Genomic DNA, 23,275 nt, shown 5'->3' with positions numbered 1-23,275 from the left:
AGAAGCCGCTCTAGAGGTTAATTGTGATTTTATTAGTTGAGTCCTTGGGTCTGCAGGAGACAACTACCAATCCTCCCACCCCTCTCCTGGCACCCCTCTGGCCAGCCTTGGCCCTCTGCCCACACGTGGAGAAGGGCGGAGTCCCCCACTGGGGACAGCAGCCGGGGTGCGGCCCCTCATGGTCCTCAGCGCTCTGTATCCTCCCAGGCAGGGGCTCTCGCTCTGTCATCTTCGTTCCCACTGGCCGGGGTTTTGTGGCAAGTGAACAGCATGGAGAAAAGCCTTCTGTCCCTCCCCACACCCCACTGCCACCCGCAGCCTCCTCTTTGCCTCTGGGGAGCGCATTAGAAGAAGCCGATGAGGCCAGCGTCTGTGCTAGCGAGTCCGCTGCCCCAGCAGCTGGGAACGAGGAGGGGGCTTTGTGCGCCAGCCTGGGAGCAGGAAGGGCTGGCTGAGTCCCAAGGGCAGGTCAGTCTGTGAGGTAAAAGCCGCGGGGCACGGCGCCCTCCCTGCCCCTGCAGCACCTCCCACCCCCTCAGCCAGGAGGCTAGAAGCCTCTTGAAAATTTGCGGCCTGACTCTACGTCCCCATCAGGGAGGAGACCCGGCGCTCCCTCTGCTGGCCTCTCAGGCAGGGAGGGCAGCAGACTCCTTGTGGCAAGGGAGTCGAGAAGACCCCCCCGCCTCAGAAGAGGCCCAGGTGAAAAGATCCCCAGACCATCGATGGGCTGAGGGGCCGAGGGGCCCAAAGAGCCCAGTCAGACGTTGGGCCCTGAGCCGGACGTCTGCGGGGCAGGAGCACCGACGCCATCGCTGACGGTGTCGTGGGGCTGAGATGTCCTCAGGCTCGCGTCTCCCCAGGGGCTGCTGCCTCCTGGGGAGCCTGAGAGGCACAGGGGCGCCAGCCTGCCTCCGCACGGGCCGGAGCGTCGGAAAGAACGCGCTGGCACCCTGCCCACAGGAAGAGCTGTAATCAGGCCCTGGGCGTTGCAGGGCTCTCCCCGGCGCCCCTGCTTGGTGCTGGCGGCCAGTGGGCAGTGGGACGGTTCTAGAGTCAGGCCTCTGCTGAGGAGGCAGTGGGGCCTTCAGGCTGAATGCGACGTCATGTTGTAGGAGGCTTTCTTCAGGGTCTCCAGGAAGAACTGTTCGTTCTCCAGGAAGTCACGGTCCTGAAAGGCAGAGCTGAGTGAGCAGCCACCCTCTGGTGCCCTCCTGCCCCCGCTTCTGTGCACAGGGACACTGGGTTGCTGGACTGAGAGTGAGCTGGACCCTCGGTGCCAGCCAAGCAGCCCTTCCTCGGGGACCCTCTCGCTCACATCCTGGCTCAGCCTGGCTCTGGGAGTCAGTGGGGGTGGGGCAGGGAACAAGCACATGCCCTGGAGTGAGACACCAGCTCTCACTCCCGGTGGGGCCACTTGTTCGCACGTGACTTCATCCCTCTAAGCCTGTCTGTAAACTGGAGAAAATAACATTACCTGCCTTGTAGGGCTGTGGGAGGGTACAAGCTTATCAGGCTCAGCACAGAGCCTGGCATGTAGAAATGCTCCATCAGTGACACGGCGAGCATCTCTGAGACGTGTCCTCTAAGCAGTCTGCGCTGCTGCTCTCCTGCAGGGGGTGGGTTCAGCCCTCCCCGGGGCCAGGCTGTGCTCCCTCCTGCCTCTGCCTGAGCTGCTTGTCCCCAGTGTGAATACGAGGAGCCCTAAGTCCACGGGGAGTGGGTGGGCCTGGGCCGGGGCAGCATCTGCTCTGGGAAGCTCACCTGCTCAGCTGTGTGTTTCAGCAGCACCAGCTTGGCGTAGAGGTGCGAGGGGCCCAGGCTGGCTGGCAGCTGGCTGCACTGAGGAGCCGGGGGGACAGGAGCCACGATGGCTGTAAAGGCCGAGGAGGACGAAGTCAGGGACTGCAGCGCTCTAGAGCCCCTGAGCCACAACTACTGAGCCCGTGCGCCACAACTACCGAAGCCTGCGTGCCTAGAGCCCGTGCTCCGCAACAAGAGAAGCCACCGCAATGAGAAGCCCACGCACCACGACGAAGAGTAGCCCCCGCTTGCCGCAACTAGAGAAAGCCCGCGCCCAGCAACGAAGACCCAACGCAGCCAGAAATAAATAAACAAACAAACAAAAAACCCAAGATGACTAAAACCCAGCTGCCCCCTAACCTGAGCACACAGGAGGCGTGGGCAGGATGTTGCTGGCCCTGCCCAGTGGGCCAGCCGAGCCAATGTCCCACCCTCCTGGAGCCGCTTACCACTCAGGCCAGAGGCTGCTGGGCCCTGGGCCCTGGAGAGCAGCCCCACGGGCCCGGAGGGCAGGTCCTGTCGGATACGATCCAGCTGCAGCCGTTGCTCGGCCAGACTCAGATGCTCCTGTCCCCGTTCCCCCAGAGAGGACACAGCTGTGAGGGCAGAGGGCTGGGGGCAGGGGTGGGGGTAGGGATGCCCTGGGAGGTGGGGGGCGCGGGAGGCAGGAAGAGCCTTGCCTGGTGCACGTGCTGCTCCTGCTGCCGCAGCCGCTCCTGCTGCCGCTGCACCAGCTGCAGCCGGGCCTGCTGCTCCGCCTGCACCTGCCGGGCCTCGCGCAGGGCCCGCTCCCCCTCCTCATACTTCTGCGAGGAGGCCGCCTGGGTCAGCTGGGCTGGCTGAGGTGGGTGCACTGCCCATGCCCAGGGGCTGCGCCGCTGGGCACCTGGCTCATGCTCTCCACCTCCTCAGCGCGCAGCCGGACGCGTTGGGCGGCGGCGCTGACCCTCTCCTTCTCCAGCCGCAGCTCCCGGCGCTCCTGTTCCAGAGCCTCCCTCTCGGCCGCCAGCTGGTCCTCTTTGGCCCGGAGCTCGCTTGCCCTGACCTTCAGCTCTGCCTGTTCCTGGAGACAGCAAAGCCTCTCTGCAGTCTCCTCCGCGGCGCTGAACTGGGCTCTGCTCAGGGTTCCGAGGACCCGCTGGCCGCCCTGCCTCATGGCTGTGGCTCGGCTCCGCCCTGACCCTGGGAGGAGGTGGTGGGAGACCTGGGGCCAAGCCCCGCTGCAGCCCCTCGCCCCTGTGCTCAGCTTCTCGGAATCCGATTTCTAGAATATCTAAGTCAAGGGAACGTGATGAGGAGTAAATGAGCAAATGTGTAGAAAATACCTGCGATGATACGATAAAAGGAAGTAGTTATTACGATGACTGTTGTTTTAATTCCTATACTCCTGTTACCGCTGCGCTCTTTGCTAAACTGACGCGTCCTGACGGAGGAGCCGTGAGGCCCCGGGGTGGGGAGAGGGGCAGGGCTGCCTGGGCTTCCCGCTGTCCGGGGAGGCTCTGGGTCTTACCTTGGCCAGGCTGACGAGGGTGCCCTCCCGCTGGGTGTCCACCTGCAGCGCCTGCTCCACCGCACGCTCGGCCCGCTCCTTCCCCAGCTTCTGCTGTGCGCAGAACTCGGCCCACTCGGCCGCCAGGCGGCGCCGCTCCTCCCCACACTTGTGCATGACGGACTTCTGCTCCTCCAGCAGGGCGCTCTGGGGCGAGGGCGTGAGGGCACAGGTGAGCATCCCCGGGCGCAGGCGCTCTGGGGCGAGGGCGTGAGGGCACAGGTGAGCATCCCCGGGCGCAGGCGCTCTGGGGCGAGGGCGTGAGGGCACAGGTGAGCATCCCTGGGCGCAGCGGCAGGGACGGAGCTGAACGCGCTGTGGCCGGGCTCACCCTGGCCCTCTCCATCTCCTCCCGCTCCACGGCCATCTGCTGGGCCATGACCTTCCTCTGCTCCTCCAGAGCGCGCTGCGCAGACTCGGCCTTGGACTGCTCGGCGTTCACCCGCCAGCGTTCCTGCGGGCGGGGCAGGGTCAGGGCTGAGGGCTAGCGCCCCTGGATGCTCCGCCTGCCCCCAGTCAGGTCGGAACGTGCCCTGGGGAGCCGTGCAAGCCGCCCTCTTCTGGCTTCTCCCACAAACACATCCTTTCCTGAGCGGTGAAAACGGGAAGGAGCCTGAGGCCTGCCGGGGCCCAGCAGCTGGGATTAACTGTGCTGAGGCTGATGGCTCGGGAACCGCTGCTGAGAGAGGCACCTTGTGGCTCCAAAGGGCCAAAGAACAGCAATATCCCTGCTCCCTGAATCGCCAACTACAGCACTGCCCGCCTGTCTCTTGTCATCCAACAGGGAAAGAGCACCAGGGTGGGCATGACACCGTATGCCAGGGGACTTGGGGCACACACAAGCCTGGCCCGAGGCAGGCGCTGAATACAGCACCGAATGAAGGGCTGAATAAATATGGTTCACGATGTAAAAAATCTATGTCTACGTACTGATATGTCTACAGGATATATGTGATGTCATCAATGGCTATCTCTGGCTAGTGGGTAATTTTTATTTTCTTTATTGTTGCCTGTTATTTTAATTTTTCAATGAGATGTATCACCTTATAACCTTGTACAGAAAAGGAAAAGGTATTATTTCTGAATTCATCAAATATTTATTGGATCAGTTCCATCAGGGATTGCTTTTTTGTTTGGCATAAGGTAGGGGTCAATTTGAGTTTTTTCATAAGTACAGCCAATTGTTTTATTTTTTAATTTTAATTTTTTTTTTGCCGTGCTGCCCAGCTTGTGGGATCTTAGTTTTCTGACCAGGGATCGAACCTGGGCCCCCTGCAATGAAAGCACGGAGTCCTAACCCCTGGACCGCCAGGGAAGTCCCCATAAGTACAGCCAACCGTTTAAGCACACTTATTAAAATATGGAACACCTCACGAATTTGCATCATCCTTGTGCAGGGCCATGCTAATCTTCTCTGTGTTGTGTCAGTTTTAGTATATGTGCTGCTGAAGTGAGCACGAAAAGCCATGATTTTCTAAAGAATGAAGCTCGCTCTTATACCTGGAAGACACGTAGGGAGTTTAAATACATTATCTGTTACAGCTCAGAAGGCAAGAGCACTTCTCCGAAAGTCCCAGGCATCCCTGATGAGCAGGTAGGAGCTGGATGGGGTAGGCCCGGGGCGCTTCTGGAGGTGGGGAGGTGGGAGCCCCTGCAGAGGCAGGAAAGGGCAGGAGAGACATTCCAGAGGAGAGTCCCGAGGCCCAGGAGGCGAGGTCCGAGTACAGCTGCCATCCCCTGGGTGCGCGGGGGAGACAGGCCCTGCGGCAGGAGGACGCGCCCCACCTGCTCCAGCAGCCGGCTCTGCTCGCTCAGGCGCGCCTCCATCTTCCCGATGACCTCCTGGAGCCGGCTCCGCTCCTCCTCCATGTCCCGCTGCTGCCAGCTCAGCCTCTCCTGCAGCGCTGGGGGCGGCCACAGGGCACTCACTGCCCGCCCACCTTCCCACCACGGGGGACAGGAGAGAGGGACGTGTGGCCTGCGGTACCTCGGAGCTGCTCGTCTCGCTGCCGGATCCCCAGCTCCCGCTCCTGGGCAGTGCTGAGGTGTGAGGCCTCCACGCGGGAGGACAGCTCGTGCAGGCTGCTGGAGAACTTCTCCATCTGCTCGATGATGCCATTCAGGGACCTGCGGGGGGCTCAGGTCACGGCGGCCTGTGGAGCCCAGCACTGCCACGCCAGGTGGGCAGGGCCTGGGTGGTGCACCTACCGCGTATGGGAGGTGGCGCTGGTGACGGCGTCGATCTCCCGGTCCTTCAGCAGCTTCAGCCGCTGCAGCTGCTCCTCGTGGTCCTTGCGCATCTCCAGGATGGAGGCCCTGGGGGACAGCGGGGAGGGCATCTCTGCGTGGGAGGGGCCTGCCTCTGGGTGCTCCCTGCTCCGTGGGCCTCTCCTCCCCATCTCCGGGCACTGCCTCGCTTTCCCTGGCTCCTCTGCCTTATCTGTCTTGCTGCCTCAGTGCCACATCCACTCTCTGGGGGCAGATTCCTTGTTATTCAGCAAAGGACACTCAACAGGTGTGCCGACAACCCTTTCGTGTCTGGCCAACCTGAGCCGTGTGAAAAGGCCGGCTCGGCCCCCGGCGGCCAACTCCCTCGCGTGCTTTTTCTTAGTTTTGCTCTCATCTATAAGGTAACCAGATCAACACGCCAGGCACGACCTTTTCCAGGGCCAATCTAGTTACTAGACTCGAGAAGTGGGGCCGGTGCGTGGGTTCACCAGTGCTGAGTTAGCCCTCAGGTTGCTTGCTGCTGCCAGGCCCTGCCCGAACAGCTACTGACCTTGGGCCCTGCCGGTATGCCCTCCCCGCTCTGTAGGAGTGGTGGGTCCCCACCTGTGGGGCGATGGGGCAGTGAGCTCGGCCTAGGTCCTTTCCCAGAAGGGAAGGGGTCGAGCCTCGGTTCAGAGGCTGCTGAGCCCATGGCTTGGGGTCTCACAGCACCTGGCTTCCCCTGGCCACCCTTGAAGGCAGCCCCCCTGCCCCCGGGCCTCCCCCTCACCGCTGCAGCTCCCGGAGCCGCTCCACCTCCTGGTCCTTCTCCTGCGCGGTGGCTGCCAAGCGCCGCTGGTGCTGGGCTGTGAGCTCGGCGCGGGCCTGCTCAGCCTCCTGGCAGCGCGACAGGTACTGGGCACACAGCTCCTCGTTCTCTCTCCACAGCCGCTCTTCCCGTTGCTGGTACGATGTTTCTAGCACCTTGACACGGCTCCTGCCAACAGCACACCCAATCGCGGGGCTCAGGAGGTGCTGGCGGCCACCCGAAGGGCCTCTCAGAGCACGGGAGCTGGGGCCAGCCGTGAGCCACCGGAAGTCCGGGCTGGAGGAGCGGGGGTACCTGTGGGCGCTGTCGATGAGTTCCAGGTCTGCCTGGTGCCTCTGCTGCAAACTTGCCAGCAGCTGCTGGTGCTGTGTCCGCTCCAGCTCGAGTTTCCGCACCTGGGAGATGGCGGGAGGGACGGGGTGTGTGTGTTGGGTGGGGGCAGGGTCCCTCAGACCGCCTGGGGAAGCCGTCCGGCCCTCACGTGGCCCGCTCCCACTTCAGCCCTACCCCCGGAGCCGGCTGCCCCTCTGCCCCGCACCTGGGCCTCGAGCTCCGCCAGCCGGGCCTGACTCTGCAGGAGGTCGGCCTGGAGCTCGGCAGTGCCCCTCTGAAGCTGAGCCTGTGCCGCCAGGAGCTGCTGCTGGTATTCGGAGCCGGGCAGCAGGCTCCAGGCCAGGGACTCTGGGAGCAGGGACTGGAGGAGAAGGGAGGGATGTTCCCTGTTAGGTAGGGGACAGGGACTCAGCTGAGCTCACCTACCTCTGGCCCTCACTCATTGGACCTCCCAGGCCCTGTGTCTGATCTGTGGCTGTAGACGGGGACAAGGTCGTGACACCGAGAGGCCAAGGATGAGGCCCGGGAGAGTCAAATGGTCACTGTCCCTCCCCTCGCAGGTCTCGCTGGGGAAGATGAGTCTCCCTTCCGCCCTCAGAACAACATCCTCCCAGCAAGGGTTCCAGATCCCTGGATAAACAGCCGAGTCCCAGCAGAGCCTTAGCTACAACAAAAAGTTATGACCCTGGCCCTTTCTGTCAGGCCTGAAGTCCCAATGTAGACAGCTGTTCTGGTTCCTGCAGGCTGCCCACCACCCACCATCTCAAAGGCACTTCCAGGTTACCCGGGAGGTGCCCCCGTGGGGCTAGGCCTCCTCAGGCCCGGGGGTCACAGGCGCCGCTGCACCTGGGAAACAGAGGCAGTGCAGTGGGAGGATGGCAAGGATGGAGAAGGCTTTCTAGACAGAGCATCAGGACACCTGCAGCCCTGCTTTCTGATGAGAGCATTCCCAGCTGCCCCCACCTGGGTGCCACCTCACTTCCCTACTGGTGCTGGCAAATACGCACCCAAACCTGCCTGGGAGTGGCACGGAAAGTGCTGGTGGGGAGCGCCGGGGGAGCTAGCTGAGAGCACGATGCATGCCTCCCAGCAGTTTGGCAGGTTTGGCAGGTGTTGCCTCTGAGCACATGAGAATTGTTCCATGGGCCCGAAACCTACACCTGTTGGTTCACCCTCCCTACCTGGACAGGCACAGAGAGCCCTGGGGGTTCCTGGGAGCTTGGGAAACCAACTGCAGGCTCTGAAAAATCAACAGCAGAGAAATGAGCAGGGGGTGCAGGGAGGCCCCGCGGGCTGGGTGTGTGCTCGGGAGAGCCCAGCTTCACTCGTCTGCCAGGGCCCCCCAAGGGAGCCCTCAGTGTCTCTCCTCTACCCAGAGTTACACCCCTCGAACAAAGCAGAACACAAACCAGTGCCGGAGCAATCTCCAGGGGCTGTTCCCCTCTTTGGGTCACCTGCATGGAGGGCCAAGGCAGCAGGGTTCCAAGTCACGGGGGACCTGAGGACACAGGAATGGGGGTGGCAAGCTGAAGAGCCTTCTGTGTAGGACGCCGGGAGAAGGGGAGGGTTGGCCCAGCAGGAAAGGGAAATGTCAGGTTCAAGTCATCGACTGCAAAGGCCTGGAGGCTGGCAGTTTACTAAGAGTGAGGTCCCAGTTGGGAAAAGGGGACGGGGACCCAGCTTCGGGCCCCTTACTCCGTGGGCCTGCTACGTGGTCTGGGATACCACACGCCACGCTGACCACGTGGAGCCCAGCACAGCCGTCCGCCGCTCTAGGGAAGGGGGCCCGGGCCGCCCCGCCGCACCTCCCCTACCCGCAGCCCCGCCATGAATGTACCCTGAGGCGGCAGGCTGGGCAGGCGGCCTCTGTGCCGCCGTGCCTGGGGTCCCCCCGGCGGCTGCTGGCTCGAGCCCTTGGGTGCCGGCAGAAGGCTGGCTGAGGAAGTAAATGTTAAAGTGAAGGAGGCAGAAGGTCCGGGTTAGACTGGACCAAGACGGGCTGGGACAAAGCCCACGAGTGAAGCTGTGTGGCCGCCCCTCTTCCCGCCTCCCCTCAGCCTTCCTCCTGTTCCTACCCTCCCGTCTTGGTAATTCTCCTGCGAAGTCTGAGCGCCTGGCCTTCCGTACCCCGTCCTGGCCTCAGTGCTCACTGGGACCACCTGAAGATGTCCCAGGAGTGACCATGGGCCTGTTACGGGCAGCACGGCCGTGCGCCAGTCCACATAGCTCGCTCAGCTTCGGCGGAGGGCCTGCCCACCCTCCCGCCGGCTCCAGCACCCTTTGGGCTCCTCGCTTCTCCTGTCGCTCCCCCTTGCTTCTCAGCTCTCGGGGTCACCTCGGTTTCAGGTCCAGGTCCAAACCGCCCTCCTCATTCACCACAACCCCAGGGCTGGGTGACACCCCTGGCCTGTCACACAAGCGCCCCCCTCGTCTCCCCTTCGCTCCAGCTGCAGAGCATCCTGCTGCTTCCTTTGGACAGTCCCGGCCTCGCCAGCCCCCTCAGGGCTGCCCACTGTCCCCCCCACATTCTGCGGCCTCGCCTAGGAGCCGCCTCACAGCCACGGTCTTCTTGAACACTCCCCAAGAGCACGAGTGGGTCCCATCCCGCACACGCATTGCCTGCTTTAGCTTGGTCGGCAGGGCAGTTGGACACCGGGTGTCCCGCCAGCCCGAGGGCACTGTGGACAGAGCCCCTGCTCAGAGGCACCAGGATGGCTGTGTGTTTGCCATAAGGGTGCCCTCGGTCTCCTGCCCGATCAGATCAGCACCTGTCCCCACAGCAGTCAGGGAGTGAGCGTCAGCAGCCCCCCAGCGCCCTCGTGTTTTCATCTGAGCAAAGGCAGGGAGCTAGACACCCTCCCCAGCACCTAAAGAAGTGGAGAAGCACGGCTAAGAGGCGGTGCTTTGCTCTGAGGCACACTGTCGGCACTCCCGACTGAGGCACCGAGGCAGCAAGGTCCTCCTTCCACTAGAGACAGCAGCCCTGGGACTTCGTTGGTGGCACAGTGACTAAGGCTCCGCACTCCCAATGCAGGGGGACTGGGTTTGATTCCTGGTCAGAGAACTAGATCCGACTTGCCGCAACTAAGAGTTCACGTGCTGCAACTAAAAAAGATCCGCGTGCTTCAACGAAGATCCCGCACGGCAACAAAGATCCGCGTGCTACAGCTAATACCCAACACAGCCAAATAAATAAATATTAAAAAAAAGAAAAGAAAAGGGACAGCAGCCTAAGCCCCTACCTGTCGGAAGGCAGCGCCCCTACCGAGTGCTGGCCCTTACAGGCTGCGTCGTGCTCCTCTCTGGCCAGACCTTGGGACTTCTTCCGAGACAGGGCATGGCTCAGCCAGTCCTCCTCCTTCTTCTCAGATGCTCCTGGCTGGGAAGGCTGGCTGCCTTTGGCAGGAGAACCGGTACCCTCGGTTGGTGGCTTTGCCCCCAAGGAGGGCAGCCCAGCCGGGGCAGAGTGGTGGCTGGGAGCAGAATGCTGGCTGGCGGGAGGGGGTCCCCTCCGAGCCTCCCTGGTCGGGGAGGAAGGGAGCAGGTCCAAGCCTTCGTCCTTGAGGCCCAGCCAGTCAGCGGCTCCCCTCCTGGGCTGGGTAGGGCTGGATGCTGCTGGGGTGCTCTGTCTGGAGCCTGGTTCTCCCTTGGGGTCTGTGCCGCCTTCAAAGAACCTACTTCAAGACAGAGAAGTGGGGGGTCTCAGGCAGGGCAAGCAGCCTGTCCCAAGAGCCCCCTGACGGGCCTTTCCCTCCACTGCTGGGGGTGACTATGGGGCCCATGCTAAGAAGTCGTGATGCCCAGGGCCCTGCACAGCCAGAGCCGCGGCAAGCTGAGTGATGTCCGTAGAACACCACGAACACCCGTGAAAGACATCTTGGATTCCGCCCATTTTCCCAGCCGGCAACCTGCCTCCAAGGCCAAGCTCCTTGCAGGCCCCACTTACCTGACGGACTGCCGGCGGGACTGCCGGCCCTCGGAGGAGCCCACGGTGGGCTGATAGGCCCCAAAGGTGAAGTCCTCGTCCCCACCGGTGTCTTCTTTGTCTGTGAATGAAGGAACCTGTGATCTAGAGCAGGGGGGACTCAAACTCTTCTTCTGTAGCTGCAGAATTCTTTGTTTAAGAAAAGCTGAACCGGGCTTCCCTGGTGGCACAGTGGTTGAGAGTCCGCCTGCCGATGCAGGGGACACGGGTTCGTGCCCCAGTCCGGGAACATCCCACGTGCCGCGGAGCAGCTGGGCCCGTGAGCCATGGCTGCTGAGCCTGTGCGTCCGGAGCCTGTGCTCCGCAACGGGAGAGGCCACAACAGTGAGAGGCCCGCGTACAGCAAAAAAAAAGAAAAGCTGAACTGGCAGCTTGATGGGTAAGACGAGTGGTAGGGAAGCTGCTGTGGAGAAAGCAGGGTGAGGGGCTGGGCATCTGCCAACACCTCAGGCTCCAGCCTACAAAACATCACCCAGGAGCTGTTAAAAGTGTACCAGCAGGCCCCTGACCCAGACCCCCTGCAGGTGAGGCCTGGTGAGCTGTGTGTGTCACGAGGGTGATACTCAACAGATGGCCCGTGGGCCGATGCTCTGAACGGAGGAACACTGGTCCAGGGCAGTGTTTTTCAAACTGTGAGCTGCTGCCCATTAGCAGGTGGAACTACTCATTTAATGAGTCGCAACCAATGTATTTATTGGTCAAAGAGCACATAAATAAGTATTCAATGTGGTGATTATTATTTCCTGACATTTTTGGTCTCAGTTATAAACGTGAATAATTAAATGTGTGTCATGATGTAAAGCTTATTTCTTATTATGGCTCGTGGTAAAATCCTGTTCTGGGGGTCTACTCCCCACCGCCCCTGCCCCACAAGCTTCCTCACCCTGTGGCCGCTGATACTTCTTGTCCAGCTTGAATTCCCTGTGCTCCCTGGTGCCCGGACGGGCCAGGAGTTTGGCGGCAGTGCCCCGACCCAGCAGCTCATCCAGCTTGAAGCGGGCAGGGAGGGGCCCTTCCCTGCAGGATGGGACATAGGGCAGGTATGTGTGAACACGAGGGGCTCCTGGGGGGCCCACCCTGTACCCTCCCTCTCGCTTTTCCCTGGCCAGGGAGGGACTCTCCGCTCACAGGGACCCTTACTGGTCTCCCGTGTGCCTCCTCTCTGGTTTGGGGCTGTCTCCAAACCCCAGGGTGGCCATGATGTCGTCCCCATCGTCAAAGAGCAACTCCTTTTTCTTGCGGACCGGAGTGCTCTCAGGAGTTAGAGCGATAGAGGGCGCTAAGGGACAGAACACAAGGCACAATGCCCACAGCCTCTGGCCTGCAACGGTGATGTTTGAATGGGTCGAGGGGGGCGTTTCCCTGCAACCCTGGCCTTTGGGTGGAAGAGTGGGCATGGCAGTGTCTGGGCTGCCCACAGCACCCAGCTTCCCCAGCCCCACTCCCACAGCCCCACCCCCAGGCTCATGCATCCCCCCCCCTGCCAGTTCCCAGAGACTGATAACCTCCTGGTCCAGGATCTGAGACCTGTGGTCCCTGCCTGGTGGGGTGTCTGGCTCTGCACCGGAAAGTTCAGTTAGCCAACTGCACCTGCCCCGGGATGGGTAACACGCCCACCCCACCTTGATCTCTGGCCGGGGCTGGGCTCTTTACGGAAGCTGTTTTACTCTCCGTCCCCGGCAGCTTCTTGGCGATTCCTTCCTCATCGTCAGAGAGAAGTCCTGCCAACGGGTCTTCCAAGTCTCACGGCCAGAAGGGGAAGCAAAGGGAAGACTGCACACTTCGTTCAGGAAAACAAGCACTGTGCTGTGCTAGGGGAGTTACCGCTCTACTGGAGATTTCTAGCCGCTCTGATGCCTATACAAGCCGCTCGGCATCTGGGGGCCTGGGTTAGCGGGGCTCGGACACAGACCGGGCTGGGCCAGGGGAGAGGAAGCAGGGAGAGTGGCCCGGGCTCCAGGGCCTGCACTGAGGCAGGAGAAGAGAAGTAAAACATCCACGCATTCATGAAGGAAAAGGAACTTTTCCCCACACTTTAGAAAGTCTTCAGTTTGACACCTGGCTTCAAAGTCCTTGCAAATAAGTGCCCCAGACATGCCAGCCAGTAGAACATAATGAGCCCCTCCCTGAATTCAAGAGGAACAAACCCAGCGGCACGAGCTCTCTGCTCATCTGACATACACAGTGGCCTGGCCTCGAGCAAGCAAGTAAGCATCGCCCAGCCTACTGCACTCTCAAAACTGAAGCACCCCAGTTTTGTGACCCCACACCCCAGGTGTGACTGCAGGGCCTGTGGTACCTTCGAAGGAGAACTTCCTGTACTGATGCCCAAGGCTGGTGGGAGAGGGAGATAGCTTCTTGGGGGGAATGGCATCTCCTGCAGGGAGCAAAGAGAAGGCAAGGTCACAGGTCTGGATCTCTCCTGGCCTATATTCTGCCAGACCAAGACTGGGACCACTGGGCTGGCGTGCACTTCTACCTGGAGGCTGAGGGCTTGTGGCCGTGGACACAGACATGGGATGGGTCTACACCTCTCCGGTTCTCAGACAGGCTTCTGGCCAGGAAATGTGGTCTGAAAGCTACCTCTGGCCCCCTATTCACAAGTTGCTCCAACAGGGACATAGGTTTAGGAGATGCACAGGCTACCATAAAATTCTCCAGTTTAACTCAAATGGCTTCTCCAGGAGTGGCCATGTTGGACTTAGAGGGACTGGAAGAGCCGTAGGAAGGAGGAAAGCTCAACCTGTCTCCCTCCCCCACTATAAATACTCTAACATGCACACAATGAGCTCCTGGCCTCTCCATCCCAGGCAGAGAAAACCCACAGTGCTGAGAGCTACCCTCTAAGCATCTCCCACATCCCCAAAATGTCCCTTGATTCGAGGACCTATCTCTCACTCACGTTTCTCACTGGCTGTTAACACACCAGCAGGTTTAAGAGGACTAGGCTGCTCTTCTTTCCCAGAATCCTTTGCAGACCTTTTGCTTGAGGCTAGATTAGACTTCTTCAGACCCAAGAGATCAGCATCCATTTCATCCAGATCCTGGAAAAGCAGGAAGGAGGGAGGAGTACCCACAGGTGCTCAGCCAGTGGGTGCTAAACACCCTCAGGCTCTGAGCAGCCTGGTGAGGATGTTGCCTCCAACTTCCATATGGAACAAATGGGGACTTGGGGTGGGGGACTGACCCCAACAGAGTCAAAGAACAAGGATAGAGGCAGGGCCAAAGCCCAAAGACTCAACATAGTCGATCTCAGATAAGCTGAAAGGTCTCAGGTTGGTACTCCTATCAGCCCCACCGGCAGCTCCTGCCTTGATGCTAGAATGAGAGGGTGCCTAAAACCTGCTTTCAGCAGCTTCTCACAAAGGCTTAGCAAATGTCAAAGCTATTTGCAGTAGAAACGAAACAGCAGGATCCTGGGGTTTAAGACTCCCCAAGAGACTACCACTGGGCAGTGAGAAGGGACCTGAGGCAAGAAGATAACCCTCTGTCCAAAGTCAAGAAAAATTTGATCTCAGGAATTCCCTGGTGGTCCAGTGGTTAGGACTCCACGCTTCCACTGCAGGGGGCCCGGGTTCAATCGCTCCCTGGTCAGAGAACCAAGATAACACAAGCCGAGCAGCTCAGCCGGAAAAAAAAAAAAAAAAAAAAAAAGGCATGAAGAAGCCTGCAAAATACAAAGCTTTAAAAAAAATTTTTTTTTGATCTGGATTCCTTAGCCTGCCTGGGTCAGGGGAAGCAAACTGACAACAGAGGCAGAGGTATGATAAGAATGCTATTCTGGGTCAATGAATGGTCTACGGTAAGGGCATTAAAAACCACCATAAGCAAGCTGGGAGAGGAAGACGGTCAGGGACTCCGTGGTCGCCACAAGCCCTTGGTACAGACTGGGAGCATGACGATTTTGATTAAGTGCGGTTGGTGCTCCAAGGGTGGCTGGCAGAAATGTGAGGAAACAAAAGAATGAGAAAACTATTCAGAAAAAAGGTAAGTTGGCAAAGATAACGGAACCAAAGGTAAGCAGAGTGGGTGGAGGGTTCAGCTCGTGCTTCTGGAATGAGAGACTCAGAGCCACCACTATGGACTAGTCAGAGGACTCGAGGGTCACGCCCAGGGGGCCCAGCTGCCTGGTCTTGGGGAGGAGCAATTTCAAACTGAGGTTAAAGAAGCTGATTCTGGAGCCAAGAAGGAAACAGACCCCAACCCTTCAGGGCCCCACAGGGCTGAAAGCAAGCGCTCAGCCCTGGCCTGTGGCAGCATGGGTTAACCAGAAGGGACGTGAAGTGGAGGTCAGGCGGGAGGATGCTGCTGGACAGAAGGGGAGGGAGAAAACAGGACCACTCAACGTTTTAGACCCCAGCCAGGCCACCCGAGCCCCATGAGATGGTGCTTATGTTCAGAATTTATGTCTTAAAATTCCATTGCAAAGATCAGCTTGGGGCTTGATCTCATGAGAGGACAGCTGTACTAAAGGGGACTTGGCAGGGGATGTGAAAAGAAATCTGGAGAAAGATTAAGAACAAGATTTAGGGGGGAATTCCCTGGTGACCCAGTGGTTAGGATTCTGGGCTTTCACTGCCATGGCCCGGGTTCAATCCCTGGTGAGGGCAGCGTGGCCAAAAAAATAAAGAACAAGATTTAGGGGAAACAGTCTCCCCTTTCCTCAGGGGGGAGACAGCCCCATTTCACCAGAGGCCTGTGACGTGACTGTGTCTCTGGGTGGGTGAATTTCCGTAACTGATTTATACCCAGAGGGGCAGGGAGGGCAAGAGCTCATGGATGAATGCCATTCTTGCAGGAGGTAGGGCTCAGGAACACAAATTGTGAAAGAAGAAATGAGAGGGAGAATGAAGGCTTGGCACAAAATAGTATCCCAGCCCGTGTCCCTGGCTCCCTGAATTGTGCAAGCTGTTTCCTTACCTTCATGGCCTGGAGCAGAGCCTGCGGGTCTGCCTCGGAGATGTCTGAAGCCTACAAGATGGGAGGTAACGAGGCGTGTTAGTCAAGGCCCAACAAAGCTCAGGGCCCTTGTTGCCTTGCTTCTGTTAGGGCAGGAGCAGAGCTGGGTCAGGAGGCATAAATTGGAGGGTCCTGCTCTCACTTGGGGCTCAGGTATTGTATGAAGTCAAGCCTGCCCAGTTGTGGACACCCAGAAAGCGCTGCCACTTTCTGGTCCTCCCAGCAGTAAATGCACAGCCATCATAGGACTCAAATTAGGCTACTTTCCATCCACGTGATTGGACAGCGTGGAGTTTATTATGGGAAGCACAGTTAGAAGTGGCAACATCGAGCCTAAAGCAGTTGCTCGGAGCTCTACTTTCTAGCTCATCTCACTGGTAGAAAGGAAAAGGATGCTGCTTTGGGTCCACTCAGCAGCCATTCATTCATTCATTCATTTATGGCTGTGTTGGGTCTTCACTGCTGTGCGCAGGCTTTCTCTAGTTGCGGCGAGCGGGGGCTACTCTTCGTTGCAGTACGCGGTCTTCTCCTTGCGGTGGCTTCTCTTGTTGCAGAGCACGGGCTCTAGGCACGCGGGCTTCAGTAGCTGTGGCCCACGGGCTCAGTAGTTGTGGCTCGCAGGCTGTAGAGCACAGGCTCAGTAGTTGTGGCTCGCGGGCTTAGGTGCTCCGGGGCATGTGGGATCTTCCTGGACCAGGGCTAGAACTCGTGTCCCCTGCATTGGCAGGTAGATTCTTAACCACTGAGCCACCAGGGAAGCCCCAGAGCCCTTTTAAGAACAAAGTGGCTTGGCAGGGACTTCTAAACCTCTGTGGGCAGCCCCTAGGCACGACACTCATTTCACTGTCTCTGGGGATAAGTAGGGTCGGTGAGGAGCAGGGAATGGGCCAGGCTCACCTCAGCATCAGCTCCTGCCAGGCCTGCCCTGGTGCTGAAGGCATCATCTTCCAAGAGGGACCTGCAAAGGGGCAGAGTCAGCACCCACCCACGAATGGTCCCCAGGGCACTGGATGATTCTAAGGAAGGAGAAGTGCCTTAAAGAGTCCAAGTGAACCTGGATAGACTCTTCTCTGGAAGAACAGAGTTGCTGAAAGGAATTTCACAGGTCACCTAATGCAGTGATTTTGTAAACTTTTTTAAAGCAGTAGAGCCCCTTTAAAAACAACAGGTAAGAGAGAAAAACAGAACTGCTTGGGCTAAAATGAAGGTGGAGGGCAGAGAGCTCACAAAGTGTCTCCCTATCTCGCAACTCTCAGGAGAAGCTCAGGAGGACAAACACAATCCAGGAGGCACCTATCTAGGCCTATCCTCTTATTCTGAGGGTAAGAAAATTGAGGCTCAGAGAGGTTCAGGAATTGCCCAAGGTCACACAGTAAATAACCGATGTAGGACTAGAAGCCAGAACCTCCCACCTCCAGTTCAGTTCTCTTCGCACTCCTCCAGGCTCTTTCACTGACCAGGAGCTGACAGGAGGACCAGGAGGTGGTGACACTATAAGCAGGGCCCACAGTGAGTGGAAAGTGGCAGGTGGGTGGGGGAGGGGCAGGAGCATTGGGCCTGAAACAGGGCTTGGATGCCCAGGCCAGCCCCGTGTGCTCACTTTGTTCTAGCCCTTGAGGGAGGGAGCGCCCGAGCTGCACCTGTGGCGTCTCTGGCATGTGAAGCTAGTTTAACAGGCTTCTCAGGCGGTGTCGCTGGAAAAAAAGAAAACAAAAGATGTGATTCGGTCACAGAGAACTGGAGTCAAGGGGAAAGGGATGGCAAGTTCCCCACCAAGCTGTCTCCCACACCTTCCTACTGAAAGAGGGGCCTTTTTGGAGGAAGGAAACTGGCCCTGTAGGCAGGTCCCTTAAAAACCTGAATGGGGGCGGGAACGGTATATTTCCAAGCAGGAAGTCAACCCAACTGGTGCCAAATGAAGAGGCCATGGAAATGCAGGAACAACAAGGCACTGCCATCGTCCATGGGCTTGTGCTTTGTGGGTTCTTGTGGGCCAGGTGGGGGGAACCTCGGCCTTGTTGTCCCTGGTGAGCTTTGCATGACCCCGAAGCCCTGCTTCTCAGTGCAGCAGACACGGACACAGAGGGTAAGGGACTAATGTCCAGAATATAGGAGGAACTCGCACAACTCAACAATAAAAAGATAAATAACCCAATTTAAAAACTGTGGCAGGGCTTCCCTGGTAGCGCAGTGGTTAAGAATCCGCCTGCCAATGCAGGGGACACGGGTTCGAGCCCTGGTCCAGGAAGATCCCACATGCTGTGGAGCAACTAAGCCCGCGTGCCACAACTACTGAAGCCTGCACGCCTAGAGCCCATGCTCCACAAGAAAGAGAAGCCACCACAATGAGAAGCCCGCGCACTGCAATGAAGAGTAGCCCCCGCTCACCGCAACCAGAGAAAAGCCTGCGCGCAGCAACGAAGACCCAACGCAGCCAAAAATAAATAAAATAAATTTATAAAAATTAAAAAAAAAGAAAACTGGGCAAAGATCTGAACAGACCTTTCTCCAAAGATATAAATGGCCAGGAAACACATGAAAACATGTTCAGCATCAGTCATTAGGGAAATGCCCATGGAAATCACGAGATGCAACTTTTCACCCACTAAGGTGGCTATAATCAAAATGAAAATAACAAGTATTGGCAAGGATGTGGAGAAACTGGAATCCTCTTACACTGCTGGTGGGAATGTAAAATGATACAGTTGCTGTGGAAAATAGTTTGGCAGGTCCTCAAAAAGTTAATCATAGAGTTACCATATACCCCAGTAATTCAACTCCTAAAGTTACACCCAAAAGAACTGAACACATATGCTCACACAAAAACTTGTACATGGAGGTTCATAACAGCATTATTCATAATAGCCTAGCCAAAATGTGGAAGCCACCCAAATGTCTATCAACTGATGAATGACCAAACAGAACAAGGTATATCATACAATGGAATATTATTGTCCAGCCGTGGAAAGGAATGAAGAAAGGAATGCTACAATGTGGACAGACCTCGAAAACATGATGGAAAGTGAAAGAAGCCAAATGCAAAAGCCTCATACTGTATGATTCCATTTTATGTAAAATGTCCAGACTAGGCAAATCCATAGAGAAAGAAAGTTAAATAAGTGGTTGCCTAGGGGTGGGGGAGGGGAGAATGAGGAGTGACACTAATGGTATGGAGTTTCTTCGTGGGGTGATGAAAAAGTTCTGGAATTCGACTGTGGTGATGGTTGCACAACTCTGTGAATATACTAAATGTCACTGAATTGTATACTTTAAAAGAGTGAACTTTGGACTTCGCTGGTGGCGCAGTGGTTAAGAATCCGCCTGCCAATGCAGGGGACGAGGGTTTGAGCCCGGGTCCGGGAAGATCCCACATGCCACGGAGCAACAAAGCCTGTGCACCACAACGACTGAGCCTGCGCTCTAGAGCCCATGAGCCACAACTACTGAGCCCATGTACCACAACTACTGAAGCCCGTACACCTAGAGTCCGTGCTCCGTTAGCAAAGACAAGCCACCGCAATGAGAAGCATGTGCACTGCAACGAAGAGTAGTCCCCGCTTGCCTCAACTAGAGAAAGCCCACGCACAGCAACGAAGACCCAACGCAGCCAAAAATAAATAAATTTAAAAAAAAAGTGAACTTTATGTGGATTTTATCTCAATTAAAAAAAAAAGAGCAAGCCTAAATCAGGGGATTCCGACAAAGGGGCACTTACTCTCATCTCCCAGGAGGTCACCAAGGACATCATCGATGGAACCTGGAACAGAAAAGGGGCCACTGTGACTTCAGGAGGAAAGAATGGTCCTTAGGGCCTCACGTCTTGAGACCTCATCCGGGACCTCAGAGGTTGGGACTTAGGCTTGGCTCTCTCTTCACTGGCCATGAGATGTTTTCTAACTCCTGGCAACAAGTCACAATGCTTTGTTGAAAGACCCCAGGGTGGAAATTGAAAATAACTTGCTCAAAGGATGATGGTGAAGATTTTTCAGTAGAACCTACATTCTACCTGACACACTGGCCAACAAGCCCTAGGCTATTATGCCTATAATAGCCTATTCTCTAGGCTATTATGAATTGTAGGTTCTTCCAGACTCTGAACAAAGCCCAGATGCTTCTTTGGGAAAAGTGTTCAGGATTTCTAGGCATATATACAAGCTTCTTTCATACCAACAGTCTCCTTGTCCCCTTCCAGCTGAGCGCCCGCCCCTGCCAAGCTGGTTTGAGTACTGAATTAGTTCTCAGATCAAGCTTAAGTGCCTTTACCACCCTTAACCCCAACGGTATGCTTCTAGATACAAATACTTCAACAAGAAGGATTTTTTTCCCCAAATCCCATCTGTTGTTTATTTCTGAATTACTCCAAGGGCCAATGAGGCAGCATAAGGAATTCCCTAGGAAAACCAAAGCTGCCTATGGGATTATGGGGAAATCAGCAAGACTCACACTGAGAACATTCAGACAGACATGTCTGTGTTATGTGTGGACCCAAAGTGGGGGAATTATTTTTGGCCTAAGGGTGGTGTTCCACCTCCACTCACCTTTCAATCCCTTCTTGGTTTTTGGTGCCTAAAATGGGAAAAACAAATCACATTAACAAGATGAGACAGTGAACGTGTACTAAAACCAACAATGCAGAATGAACTATTTTGCCTCTTGCCAAGTCACCAGAGGAAAAGGAGCACCAATGGCATTTATAGACAGAGGCCCTTTATGGTTTTCTGAGTTTCTGAGAACAGACTCATTCAGAGCATGAAAAGGGCTCCCACTATCTAGCAGGGGACACCACTGTGGGTGCCATCCGTTGGGCAGAAGTCTCTCCTTTTCCCTCAGATTTCCAGACACCACACGCAAACCCTCCCAGCCAGCCAGGATGTAAAGTTTTCCTCTATTCCATGTCCCTGACTCTTCAGGATCAGTGACAGACATGTAAGGATGCTTTCAGATGAACATTCAGAGGCTCAAAAGAGATGCTTGCTTACTGTTTAATAAGAAGTTTTGTTTTTTTTTTTCCGGCCGTGCCACATGATACGCAGGATCTTAGTTCCCTGGACCAGGGATCAAACCCGCGCCCCCTGCATTGGAAGCATGGAGTCTTAACCACTGGACCGCCAGGGAAGTCCCATTAATAAGTTTGATATCGGGCTTCCCTGGTGGCGCAGTGGTTGAGAGTCCGCCTGCCGATGTAGGGGACACGGGTTTGTGCCCCAGTCCGGGAAGATCCCACATGCCGCGGAGCAGCTGGGCCCATGAGCCATGGCCACTGAGCCTGCGCGTCCGGAGCCTGTGCTCCGCGGTGGGAGAGGCCGCAACAGTGAGAGGCCCGCGTACCGCAGAAGAGAAGGAAAAGGAAAAAATAAAATAAGTTTGATATCAATGCTCCTAACCATCACTCTTCTTTGGGGCCACCCAGCCCCCAAAGTACTTCATGCAGTCAAGATCTTGGAGGGGGGAGTCGGGGTGAGGGCGGCTCCCATTTCCACACACCTACTCTGCATTCTGCCTACCATCTCAAGGCTCTGGGGGCCGCCTGCAGCTCCTTCAAAGCGCTGTCCAGCTCATTTGAATTCTGCCCATCAGGCTCATCCTCCCTAATGAAGAAAATTGAAGTGGTTGCTTAAAAATGATTTGGCTTTAACGGTGGTTGAGTCCAAGGTGGATCAAGCCTTCTCTCACTTTACCCATTCAAGAGGTCAAAACATTTCCATCAATTAAAAATTCCTTGTAGGGCTTCCCTGGTGGCGCAGTAGTTAAGAATCCACCTGCCAATGCAGGGGACACGGGTTCGAGCCCTGGTCTGGGAAGATCCCACATGCCGTGGGGCAACTAAGCTTGTGAGCCACAACTACCGAGCCTGCACTCTAGAGCCTCCGAGCCACACTACTGAGCCCACGCACCACAACTACCGAAGCCCGTGCACCTAGAGCCCGTGCTCCACAACAAGAAAAGCCACCGCAATGAGAAGCCTGCGCACCGCAACGAAGAGTAGGACCCGCTCGCCGCAACTAGAGAAAGCCCACATGCAGCAACGAAGACCCAACGCAGCCAAAAATTTTAAAAATTCCTTTTTTTTTTTAGGGTGAGCAATTCAGATGAGAAGCGAAGTGTTCTGGGTAACTTTTCTTTCTTTTCTTTTCCTTTTCAATATGTATTTATTTACCTGGTTGCACCGGGTCTTAGTTGCAGCATGCGGGAACTCTTAGTTGCGGTATGTGGGATCTAGTTCCCTGACCAGGGATCGAACCCAGGCCTCCTGCATCGGAAGTGCGGAGCCTTAGCCTCTGGACCACCAGGGAAGTCCCCTGGGTAACTTTTCGAGGCCTGGAGATTATTCGAAAAAAGTGCACTGGTCCTCATCCCTTACTCTGAAAGAGAATGTGGAAAATGGCAGGTACCCATCTCAGAAAGGAGGTGGGTGCCTAGCACTAAGGCCAATACACCTTCCCAGGTAACACCCATGACTACTTTCCTGGCAGCGTTCAGGGCAAAGAGCGGCTGCGAATGCTGGTTACTCCTTGATAGTATTTTCACTGTGGTGGAAAAATTTCCCTTCACACTAAGTGTAAATCCGACTCCCTCCATTAATAGAGAACTGTTTTCCCCAGAATTATCATTCTCTCCCACCTCCTCCTCAACGTTGCCAAAACTGACCTTTGGCACAGCTTGGAAGAAAGGAGTGGGAGGTGGGCCTCTCTAGTTCTCTGGTGTGTCGGCCTGTCCTGTTATTAGAATGCAAAGTTTATGTGAGGTTACTGTATAGGGGCCACTCTGAATGGTTGTGTTTCTCTTTCTCTGTAATGCAATGTTCACGGCCTACAAGTCTCAACACGTTTTGTCTCGTATCACATCCAGGGGCGTCTGCCATCTCCTAGCGATCCTCTCCCAGTCTCCCAGACCGTGGGAATTTCTAAGGGAGTATTGCAAAGGCCTCAGGGCCACAAAGACCATCGCGTCATTGCATCTGCTCAGCCAACTTCGTGCCAGGCGTTTTAAGATCCCGAGGCCGCCCCTTAGTTAGGGCCCTCCCGGAATCACCCCCTCGGTCCCGAGACTCCGCGCCCCTCCATGCGCCACCCGCTCCGCGCGCCCAGCCCGTCTCGATCCCGAGCGCAACCTACGATCCTTCCAGCCCCTGAAATCCCCCCCGTTACGCGCCATTCCCCTTGGAGGTGCAGCCGCTTGAACGTGTCCCAGACATAGCCGCTGCTCCAGGCTCCACTCGAGCCCAGCTCAATCAGGCCTCCCGCTTCGGAGCCTCTAGAACGCCAATCTCTCAGTCGCCCGGCCTCCGGAAGCAAGGCATGGCGCGAAGCATTCTGGGGTTGTAGTCCTAGGCCCGCTCACCTGCCCGAGCCAAGGGAACCTGGGGCACCGAGATGAACTACATTTCCCAGGGTGGCTCGCGGCGGCCGTTAGTTGGCGCCCGGCCTCTTGTTTGCGGCTTGGCACGTTGCTAGGAGCTGCCTGAACACTCCTCTGTGAAGAGATCGCTACCGGGATCCAAGGCCGGTGAGCTTCTTCCTCCCGGTTTCCCTGGGGAACTGCCGGGGGCCTGGGCTCCACGACCGAACACTTCCAGGGACTTCCCTGGGGGTCCAGTGGTTAGGACTCTGCG

The 23,275-nt window shown here is 56.9% G+C and overlaps 1 protein-coding gene across 1 annotated transcript; it reads right to left on the bottom strand.

Annotated features, from left to right (window-relative positions):
- Positions 1–1,084: 1,084 nt before the first annotated feature.
- Positions 1,085–22,877, bottom strand: FBF1 (Fas binding factor 1; the record flags this gene model as incomplete). Its single annotated transcript, XM_079725134.1, has 30 exons — positions 22,812–22,877; positions 21,168–21,247; positions 20,202–20,229; positions 19,379–19,420; positions 17,264–17,357; positions 16,561–16,621; positions 15,625–15,675; positions 13,631–13,748; positions 13,004–13,081; positions 12,327–12,446; positions 11,845–11,983; positions 11,588–11,721; positions 10,666–10,765; positions 9,962–10,396; positions 8,557–8,655; positions 8,129–8,217; positions 7,901–7,959; positions 6,925–7,080; positions 6,681–6,781; positions 6,348–6,554; positions 5,558–5,665; positions 5,337–5,476; positions 5,135–5,253; positions 3,681–3,803; positions 3,311–3,496; positions 2,687–2,863; positions 2,481–2,621; positions 2,250–2,367; positions 1,762–1,871; positions 1,085–1,168 (listed from the first exon to the last, which is right to left on the bottom strand). The coding sequence occupies exons 2-30, from the start codon at positions 21,168–21,170 to the stop codon at positions 1,085–1,087; spliced, it is 3,420 nt and encodes a 1,139-aa protein (XP_079581260.1). The 5' UTR covers positions 21,171–21,247; positions 22,812–22,877.
- Positions 22,878–23,275: the final 398 nt, after the last annotated feature.

This window comes from Hyperoodon ampullatus, assembly GCF_949752795.1.
Source record: "Hyperoodon ampullatus genome assembly, chromosome: 19".
Classification (NCBI taxonomy): Eukaryota; Metazoa; Chordata; class Mammalia; order Artiodactyla; family Ziphiidae; genus Hyperoodon; species Hyperoodon ampullatus.
Note: the sequence above shows the minus strand (reverse complement) of the source record. Positions and strands in the feature narration are given on the sequence as shown.